The sequence below is a fragment of the Festucalex cinctus genome, chromosome 3 (assembly GCF_051991245.1).
Source record: "Festucalex cinctus isolate MCC-2025b chromosome 3, RoL_Fcin_1.0, whole genome shotgun sequence".
Taxonomy (NCBI): Eukaryota; Metazoa; Chordata; class Actinopteri; order Syngnathiformes; family Syngnathidae; genus Festucalex; species Festucalex cinctus.
In genome coordinates this window covers 19,827,021-19,837,076 of record NC_135413.1, presented here as the reverse complement: position 1 = coordinate 19,837,076, position 10,056 = coordinate 19,827,021, and the positions used below count along the sequence as shown (strand labels likewise).

The 10,056-nt window shown below is 39.7% G+C and overlaps 1 protein-coding gene across 2 annotated transcripts; it reads right to left on the bottom strand.

The window, feature by feature from the left end:
* Positions 1 to 268: 268 nt before the first annotated feature.
* On the bottom strand, positions 269 to 6,561 carry map1lc3b (microtubule-associated protein 1 light chain 3 beta). Of its 2 annotated transcripts, none has more exons than XM_077516487.1 (5): positions 6,409 to 6,561; positions 6,227 to 6,310; positions 2,290 to 2,345; positions 2,069 to 2,175; positions 269 to 1,892 (listed from the first exon to the last, which is right to left on the bottom strand). In XM_077516487.1, exons 2-5 carry the CDS (start codon positions 6,264 to 6,266, stop codon positions 1,715 to 1,717), a joined length of 381 nt encoding a protein of 126 aa, XP_077372613.1. In that variant the 5' UTR covers positions 6,267 to 6,310; positions 6,409 to 6,561; the 3' UTR covers positions 269 to 1,714. The 2 variants fall into 2 exon arrangements, with proteins under 2 accessions (XP_077372613.1, XP_077372612.1); XM_077516486.1 differs by having other exon boundaries at positions 6,227 to 6,334; positions 6,409 to 6,554.
* Positions 6,562 to 10,056: the final 3,495 nt, after the last annotated feature.

The following is a 10,056-nucleotide window of genomic DNA, read 5'->3' as shown; positions in this document are numbered from 1 at the left end:
ATGTACATCTATATAACAGGAAAAACATGAATATAACAGAATGATTTATGCCCTGTAACAGCAATGCCATCAACACATTGAACATAAGTCTACATGCATTTAAATCTTAAATGCAGAATATCTGCCAGTATGGAGACAAAACAGGTAATTTAAACTAGTTTGTTTTAAACTAAATAGTGTAGAACTGGTGGACAAGCATATTTTTGGGGGATGTACACTTTCTATTCAAGTTGGCTTATGGATAAATACAATCACACATTATTCAAAATCTTGTTTTCTCTATCTTTTATTGTTAACAAAATACCAACATAAATACACACATGGCTATTGCTCGGTGTGAATGTGTGAGAAACGGAGGGGCTGGAAGACGCACAAATCAATGTTCCACCTCCGCAACAAACAGTGGCTTGGACTTGTCCAATAGCACAAACTGAGAACATTGATAAAGACTTGTACGATGAAAAGGTTAAATTAAATCAAAAATGATAAAATACTGCGATATAAAAGCAGTTGTACCTCAACAAACATAAAAAGCACTAAGGTCCATGTCCACAGACAGGATACGCAACCCACAGAGCGGCCAGGGTGAAGATCACCGGATATCAACCCTGTGGGCCAAAGTCAACACACTGATGTAGCTACTACACACACCAGGCACCCGCTCCCCCTACTAAAACTTCAAATTACTTGTGACTGGGAAAAAAAAAAAAAAAAGAAATAAACCCACACCCCTCAAGTTTCTCGACCAGTCTCACTGTAGTGTCCAAAAGTCAACTTGGTCACCGAACCGCTCTTATTGTGCCAACATTATGCATTCCAAGCAGTTCTTGCATATCTTATATAAATGTTGAAATACTTGAAGCCGTAAACGGCAAGTAAACAAACTAAAGGGGGAGGGTGATCACACTTAACACACATCAATAACAAAGATTCAGGATAAAAAGTGGACATAGCCTCTTTTTTTGGAGCGAAAATGACTAAATTCAGACCCAAGGTTGGCGCGACCACGCAATATCGAGGCGCATTACTGTGACTGACAGGTTACCAATGACAAAGTTGCGTTATGGTGGATTTGACTCTGAATGTGACATTATTTACAAAATGAACACAAAGCTCAAATGTAGAATCTTTTTGCCCTTTGATGCTGCTTTAAGGCACGCCTGCCTGCATCGGACCTCGAGGCTACGTCCACTTCTTCAACAGTGTCTACTTGAGCAATGCCTCAATGTCTGTTGTTGATTCAACATAGCTTGTACTCATCTCCATAAAGCTTCAAATCAACGTTAGCTTTGTTCAGTTTGCTATTGTAAATAGAAATCTATAAAAAGCAGTGGCGCCGCACCACTTTTTTTTTTTTTTTTTTTTTTTGTAAAATTGCAAGCTGAAAGGTGGAGATAAACAGGAGGCGGTCTAAGATTCATCTAGCCACAACACGGGAAGAACTGCTACGTTGCCATGACAACCGACAGGAAAAAGAATAAAGAGGGCCCATAAACGACTGTGGTGTACCTGTGTCGCATACAAACAGGTTCTTCTCTTTGCAGTCAGAACCCTCGCAAAAGAAAAGCCGCTACTTGGCGATTACGTTTAGCGGATTGTGTTTTACTTAGTACAGTCAAGACTAACATGGTGTAACTACTGGAAAGGAGCAAAAAAAAAAAAAAAAAACTACAATTGTCCGATGGCTGGCCATGAGTTAGAAAAGGAAAGGTGATCACTGGGGAGTCGGGTCGGCGCCGAAGGTTTCCTGGGAGGCGTAGACCATGTAGAGGAAGCCATCTTGGTCGCGCTCCCTCTCGTACACCTCTGAGATGGCGGCGGACACGGACACCATGCTGTGGCCGTTGACCAGCAGGAAGAATGCCTGGTTGGAATTCAGCTGCAAGCGCCTCCTGGTGGTCGTGAGGAGAACGACATTAAGGGATGAACCATTCGGAAAAAAAAAGCAAATTGCCATTTTGGTTCCTCACTATTCGATTGCAAATTAATATGTGGCGGCATGACATGCCATCATTAATCAGAATTGGAGGAGATAAGGAAGGAAAAAGATGTTGGGAAAATGTCCTACCTGATAATCTTGATGAGCTCACTCATGTTGACGTGGTCCGGCACTAAGAACTTTGTCTTGTCCAGGATGGGGAGCTGCTTCTCTCCTTTGTACCTCTCGATGATCACCTACAGGGCATATATGTTCATACTTTAGATTTTACAGCACTCATGCTGATCATGTGACTTAATTTACGGCATGCCAGGATTGGACATGAATGCATGCAAGAGAAGAACACTCACGGGGATCTTGTTAGGATGCTGCTCCCGGATCAGTCGGACATCTTCTACTCTCTGATCTGCAGGGACACAAAAGTGCACACAGTGTCAGCTGGCGGGGTCGAGCACACACTGCGCTTGTCTCTTAAAACAAATGAAGTAGCTAGATGACTAGTTCATCGAGTTCACGTGTGTGCTAGGTCGACATGGCATCATATTCTACATAAATTTGGTTTTTTAGTCCATTTTCAGTCTATAAATATTTTTGTAGTTATGCCTCCCATTTATTCTGGGTGTAATTCTACAATCGACCATTGGATGGCAGTACACTATTATGTTTAATAGTGTCAATTTCAAAGAAGAAGAAAACCTGGAAGTACTTTCAGCTCAGCCTAGTTTTTGCTGAACATTACTTCAGGTCAATCACTTTCAATCTCAACTTTTTCACCAAAAGAAAGCAATGGCTGCTTGGTTCATTTTATAATGTAAGTTTGTTACAGAATTCATTTACTGGAAACAAATATCACTATTTGTACACTGTCACATTTACACAATATTTTTGTGTTATCCATTCCTCTTGCGCGCAAGATCGCCCCACTTGAGAAAGGAGAGGCACCTATACTTATTCATACTAGGAAATGTCTGGGTTTTGGGAATACTACTATGCTTGATATGTCTGTTATTATATTTTTGACAGTTAAAAATGTACGAATTTAAAGCATTGTGACCAGATGTATCAAATATGACACAAATCAAATGTCATGTGTGGAAGTTGATATTCTTTTTTTTCTTCTTTTTTTTTTTGTTCAAAAGGACCAATAAAAATTGACAAAGAATCTGAATTTTATCTCATATAGTTCATAGTTGTGGCTTTATAGGGTTAACAAGATTACTTCACACTTTAGCATTTAGTTGGTGGTTTGCAGCTAATCTAGCTAGTAGCTAGTATTTATGGTAATTATGACGTTATCACTGCATCAGCGTAGGTTATTGACAATTTCATGCCACGTCACCCAAACTCTCTGTCGTACTGTAGTGTTGTGTTGGATGTATTCCTATATATGACAAAAGCACTCATGAAGGTATTACCATTAAAACAGTGTGATGGTGTCATTTCAAAGTAAATGACGGGACCACAACAGTGTGTCAGAGTGTTGATGAGGAGAAGCGTTCATTACTACTCCGGTTCATCAGGTTTGTGGTTACTTATCAAGTTAGCAACAACTCATCACATGATATTTTTGTTATTGAGTTAATCAAGATAAAGATCTTTAAATATGGCCCTTAATGTGCTAAATCAAGCGACAAAGAAGCCCAAGAGGGCATTGTACTAAAAGAACAGCTTTAAAGACCGAAACCTAGTTGTAAGTGCGAGTATAACGAATTTATCCTCGATAATCCACTCAATGCAAGCAAATTGTACCACAACATTTATCTTATATGAAGGCAAAAATGAACACTCATTTTCTACTTAACTGGTAAAAACTCACAACAATGTTCGCACTCACCAATGCATGACCAGTTGTGGTTCTGAGTCCATAAGTGTGCATTTAAATGGCACATTAACAGTCATGACATCCAGTGATTGACGGGCATTCCGCTGTTGTGAAAGTAAAATCTAATTTCCACGCTGAAACTGTTTATCTTACTGAGAAAATGTGGGACAATGTCCTGTGATAACATGTCAATTAGGTTACGTCCACTGCGCAGGAACAGGGCAGCTCTGTGGGTGTTGTTTGTCTCTCATGACACGTCTGAGTCATGACTTTTCAGGCCACACTAAAGAGAAGGACACCCTGATTCTGAGAGCTGGCACGTGTTTGTCTGATGGGGAAGACAGATGAAAGAAGAGACTATTCTTTCTTTTGGTACGTTCCATGTTTTAACAGAACACAATATTCTGCCTTGCAAAATCAGTCCAAATCCAGAAAAACACTTCAGTGAAAATGGCTGGGAGTGAATGAGTTAACCGAGATTTGGTTGAACCCCTGGGGTTTGTTGAGTCAGGGGCTCGGTGGAGGTCTAGCCACTGGTGTTGTAGCCACAGCAAAATAACCATTGCCTATTGAATTTGTACTAGTTAGCATAGTTTAAGTCAAGTCATCTTTATTTACAGCATCCTCAAACTTTCAGTTGAATTGCTGAGCCACAAAAGTCAACTTTCTAAAGCCGAAGCGCCAACAGGGGACGATGTAGGCGAAAAATACGTCCCGTTGGCCGCATCTAAAATTCAACCTATTTAATGGTGTATTGAATAACATTTTCATTGCATAAGAACTGCCCAAGTAATGCTTTGGGCCTTGACTAATAGCTGACGAGTTTGTGGTCTTTCTATTACAGTACTGTGCTTTTGTTTTGACAATGCTACGCAAGCTAACTGGCTGTAATATTGGGCACGTTTGGAAATACGCTCTGAAGTCCGTGTACTACACAGAGAGAGTAAATGGTCAGAGAGGGTCAAAATGCACTCCGCTACCATTAATTTAAAAACGCACAATTCTGTTGAAGCAAAGACAACTACTGGTGTTTTGTTTACAACTCGGCTCAGTAGTAATCAACTTGCTAGGTTGCATACAACCACCAACTTAAGAAAACTCCCAGATCTAGGGCCACTACATTGGAAACTGCTAAATGGTGAATGCTAACGTTTTTATCTCCCGTCAAGCCACAACCTTCACATCTTGCTAGTACCGTTTCCATCTCCTACTGCCTGACGCGCTGGAAGAGTGATTCCGCTTGTATGTCGCCTTACAAATGAACTAATCTGTCCTGCAGGGAATTGTGTGTGCTGAGAAGTCAATTTGTGACTGTTGTGATGGTACGTCGTGTGATTTCTTTATTATTGTATTCCCTTCATACTAAGTATGTTGAGCAAAAAAAGAAAGAAAGTGGTCTGAAGAATATGTGCAAGACGAATTCACATATATAACGGAATATATGATGTTCTGAAGGGTTCAAATCTGGGGCCTCTGCTGTTTTCATTGTACATGCTGCTGCTGGGTTCCATCTTAGGAATACGCTTTCTGAATTCAAGGTTAAGTGAGCCAGATTCACTTAAAAGTCTACTCTCTTTGTTAAATTTGTTCACAAATAAACCCTATATCTATGTCTTGAATTTGGGGGGAAACTTGGGGGGTTTGATGAATGCACATAGGAAACGTGGGATTCAGTACCTCCCAAAAGGTTAAGAACCACTGATCTGGGGCTTCACTGCAACTACCTGAAGAAAACACAACTGTATTTACTCCCAAGTGCTGTAGCAATAACAGAAACTGAGGGTGGTTGTGACATTGTAATAAACATATTGACCAGGTGGTAGACGGGACGACCACATGTTAAGCAGGTCGCTATGTTGTTGCTAAAATCGCCTCACGTGCTTTCCTTGCTAAACACAGACAAATAAACGTGACTTTCAACCGGAAGTATGTTATCATCAAAGTGAGTTAAGTGGGAACTACCCAAGTACTGCACAAGTGCACATGTAACACTTTACAAGGTTACACTGTAATAATCATTCCGTATAAACAGAAATAAGAATTGTCAGCAGCAATTGTTTGATGTATTTTTTTGTCGGACACTTCACCTCCTGAAACTGTCCCATCCCCCAATCCTGCAGCTCATTCCCGTGCCCCGTTTCGACACCACTTGTTCGGCCACCACCGCCTCACAAACAGCCACGGAAGAATACACCCCTCGGTCAATAACTGAATTCTATAAAGACGTCTTTGTACGTGTCAAGTGGGTCGTATGTTTTATATAAAAAGTAACAAGAATGCGAGGCCCTCCAGTCAACAAGCCTCCATCTGCTCCTACTTGTGTTTGACGCAGTTTCACTCTGAAGTGGCCGAAATAAAAGCTCAACTCGCCGCATTTTGTTTTTCCTACTAGCCAGGCACGGTTACAAACATACACAGCATACAAAAAAAAACATGAGTGAATAATGTGGGTGGAAAATACCTACCAAACGTTCTTCTTTGTTTGAAGGATTTCTCCGAAGGCATACTGCGTCAAAGTCGTCGTCCCAGTCGACAACGGAGGTAAATGGCTGTGTTAGCAAACAAAAGGGCCGCTGTTGACGACACGGTCGGTGCTAAATGAGCGTGAATCTGTGCTGTAATGGCAGTGAGGAGCTGTTGACGTTACCCGATGCTTCGACGTGCTCGCTTCCTTCCTCTGTGTTTTTATCGTGACGAGCTCCGAAAAGCAAGCAAAACAAACCCGTCAGCTGACCCGTGACGTCATTCACCACCCTCTGTTGCCTGTGTCTCAGGTTCTCCAATATGAAGCAACACATGGGCGTTGTGGTACGAACGTACGTTTCTTCTCTTTGATCGGTAATATAACAGACTAGTTACTGTCAAATCAGCTGATCGTCAATTTGGCCCACTTCCTCTGTTAAAAGCTGACTTTAATCTTCTACTACGAAATTGTGTAACTTCCAGTCCAGGATGGAGACTATTTCATGCCCTCCATGCAATTTCAAATAACTCCAGTATCACGCAAAAAATATATACTTGTATTGAGTGTTAATGTGTCACTCTAGCTGTCGTAAAGTGGATTAATTAGCCTTCCACGACAGCTCTTGAGGTGCTTGAGCACCTCCTTGATGGATGACCTTTTTTCTCTCTCTTTTTTCCATCCTACTTTTACTATTTGCCGAAACCAAAGCACTCCTAATTAAACCTCTAACAGCACCACTTAGTTCTAAAAACAAAATATTACATTATTTTGTCCATTTTGCTTGGCTGTCGGTCTCCGATCATGTTATAGATATTTGCCAAGAGGTCATGCACACAGATGGCTTTCCCTCCCAAAATTATTACCTTAAACACCAGTCAACACTTTTTTTTTTTTCAAAGAATGCCGAATGCTGCTATAGTTACACAGTAGCCGCCCAAAAAATTCACTGATGTTATCTTCATTCTCCTCCTCCTGTGCAATACATCCACCAAAGCCATGCTTCTTGGGTGTTGGAATTGGTGATGGGGAAAATGAAGATTCATGAACCACTTGCAAGATATATATATATATATATATATATATATATATATATATATATATATATATATATATATATATATATAACTCCTCTAGATAATAATTAAAGATACGGTGTAAATGTAATTGATTTCTATTGCACTACTAGACTAGCCTTTAAATCAAGAACACCATCTACAGGAGTAAAGGATATCGCAAGTGGTTCGTGAAGCTTCATTTTTCCCGCAGACACGGAGGAGGGGCTGTTCTACCCGTTACACATTTTCTCAGCCTCTCTCTTTGTCACAAGAGAGAAATTTGCAGACAAGCTTGTGCAGTGTTTTGAATTTGAGTTTTAGTTTTTTCATTAGTTTTAGTTAACTAAAAATAACCTTGGTGCATAGGGACCCACTCAAAACATCATCAAGACCTCAGTGTATTTGGTATTTCAAAAACAAACAGCTTGCAGTTCCTTGAATTTCCTATAGATGTGGCCAAGACCTTGGCTCAGTATGACAATGATAAAACTTTGACTTTTCAGAGCAGGAAGATGGCCCAGATTTTTGGGTCCAGAGGAAAAGGCGTCCACTGACAGCAGTGCCCCATGTCTTAGTATGCAGGAGAGCTAATGGCCATATATAAATATGTACTCTTGAATATGTTTTCTCACTTCAGATGATACAAATCGCTCACAGGGGCACAATTGGCATTTATAATTTTGTTTTTGCACTGCTGCTGTGTTCATGCAGGAAAATAAAGAGTTTTGCTTATTACAAGTCAAAAGGGACTATTTATTCTATTGAAATATTAACCGAATGTTCACGTATATGCTGACAACCCTTTTCTCAGTAACTACATCACGTAAAAAGATAATTCTTTGTTTTGTTAAACTAATCAGGTCCCTGCCGGCATCCAAAATAGCCAAAATGCATGAAAAAAATGCATGAAATGGGTCTTAAGAGGTTAAAGAGGCTGCAAATTGTTACCTTACATTTATTGGGTAAATTTGATAGATTTTCTTTTTTTTCTCCAGTGTATGTGGTCGTATTGTGTTGGAGGACTGTCTTTCCAGCAGTATTGAAGGAGCTCCCAGAGGTGACAATGCCAAGAGTGTGCAAAGCAGTAATCAGAGCAAAGAGTGGCTATTTTGAAAAAACTCGAATCTAAAACATGTTTTCAGTTGTTTCACATTTTTTAAGTACAAACTCCACGTGTTCATTCTTAGTTTTGATGCCTTCAGTGAGAATCTAAATAAATAATAATGAGAATAAAGCAAACACATTGAATAAGATGTATGTCCACACTTTTGGCATGTATTGTTAAATGTTTCTTTTTCTTTTCTTTTCTTTTTTTTAAGTTACAAGCTTGATTTCAGTGAACATTGTGGGTTTCTGTTTCATTTAAAGCAGGGTATTGTACATCCAATATTTTTATTTAGAATAAAGTAATAAGAATTAAATAATTTAGTAAACACAAATTAATACATGTATAATAATAATTATTATTGTAATTTTATTTTAATGATTTTTTTTAAAACATCTACATACATACATACATATATGTGACTCTGACACCATTACCTGGAGGGACAGATTCTCATTAGTATGCAGTTTTAACCCTGTGAAGCGCTTTGTGACCTTCTGTTTGTGAAAGGCGCTATACAAATGCAGGTTACTTACTTACTTACTGAAAAAACAACAACAACAAAAAACAACAACAACAACAACAACACCACCCTTTTGAAATGGAAGAGAACGCAGTTCACATTTAGTCCAGCTGGGGGAGAACTTTGATCATCTGTTGCACTTGACAGGCCTGGCTGGAGGCCACTGCGGTAACCCAATTAATTACAAGCCAAAAAATACATTTTTTATTTTCATCTGTAATATGCTGCAAGAGACAAGTTGGCTAAAAAGGATAATCAATCTCCCGATTTTCCAGATAATTAAATCAAGCTCCTCAGATAGATGACTGCAGTTTTGTACAAGAAGCCAGTCCGTTCCATCATATTCCAAATTACAATGTGTTTTGTTGTCTACTTGGAAATATCAGTAAACTCGGTGGTTTTTGTTTAGTTTTTTTTCTTATTAGGCCTCCGTGGAAAACCATTCATACGGATTTCCACTTGAAACCTTCAAGAGATGTGCAGCCGAGTATGCTGCAAATTGTCAGCCGTGCCGTGTAGACTCGAATTTGTTATTCATTTTGAAGTTAAAAATGTACTGATTAGATTCCGTGGCCAGGGTAAGAATTAATGAAATAATGAGGTTGGAGTTCGGTAAGAAATGGTTTCTGAGAAGTCGTTTATGGTCTTCTGACGGGATCATGCGTAAGTGTGTCGATCAGCATTGAGATCACTTGGTTTTTATAGTCACACAGATGAGATAATATAACGCACCTGAAAACACATATCGTATTCTCCATACTGTAGACAACGAGTGAAGATTTCTCAGCATGGAGTACAGCCTGTGTATTTGTCGTGTAATCAGTGGTGGGAAGTGGGATTGTAAGTTGCCCTGGCTCAATTGTCTTACATTTGGTCAAATATTTGCGCTCAATATTTAGGCCTGTGCTCTCTTTCCCCGTGTGCTCCAAGGGGGCTGCGGTGTGATTTCACAGCACTAACCAGGATACTGTCACGGTGTGGGGGTGTTGGAGGCAGGACCCAAATGCAGGGGGCAACAAAAAAACAGGGCAAGGCAGGGATGCAAGTAAAAAAGGGATTTAATTAACAAAAAATGTAAACAAGGGACTATGGAAAAATTTAACAAGATCAAAAACAAACACAAGGCATGGCATGGAAAACAGGGACAT

What these genes read in the sequence shown, in the direction of transcription:
- map1lc3b (XM_077516487.1), bottom strand. Translation starts at nt 6,266, where the DNA reads ATGCCTTCGGAGAAATCCTTCAAACAAAGAAGAACGTTTG. An exon ending in AGCATCCTAACAAGATCCCC is followed by an intron (nt 2,176 to 2,289) that starts GTGAGTGTTCTT and finishes TATGCCCTGTAG; the next exon opens with GTGATCATCGAGAGGTACAA. An exon ending in GAGCTCATCAAGATTATCAG is followed by an intron (nt 1,893 to 2,068) that starts GTAGGACATTTT and finishes CACGACCACCAG; the next exon opens with GAGGCGCTTGCAGCTGAATT.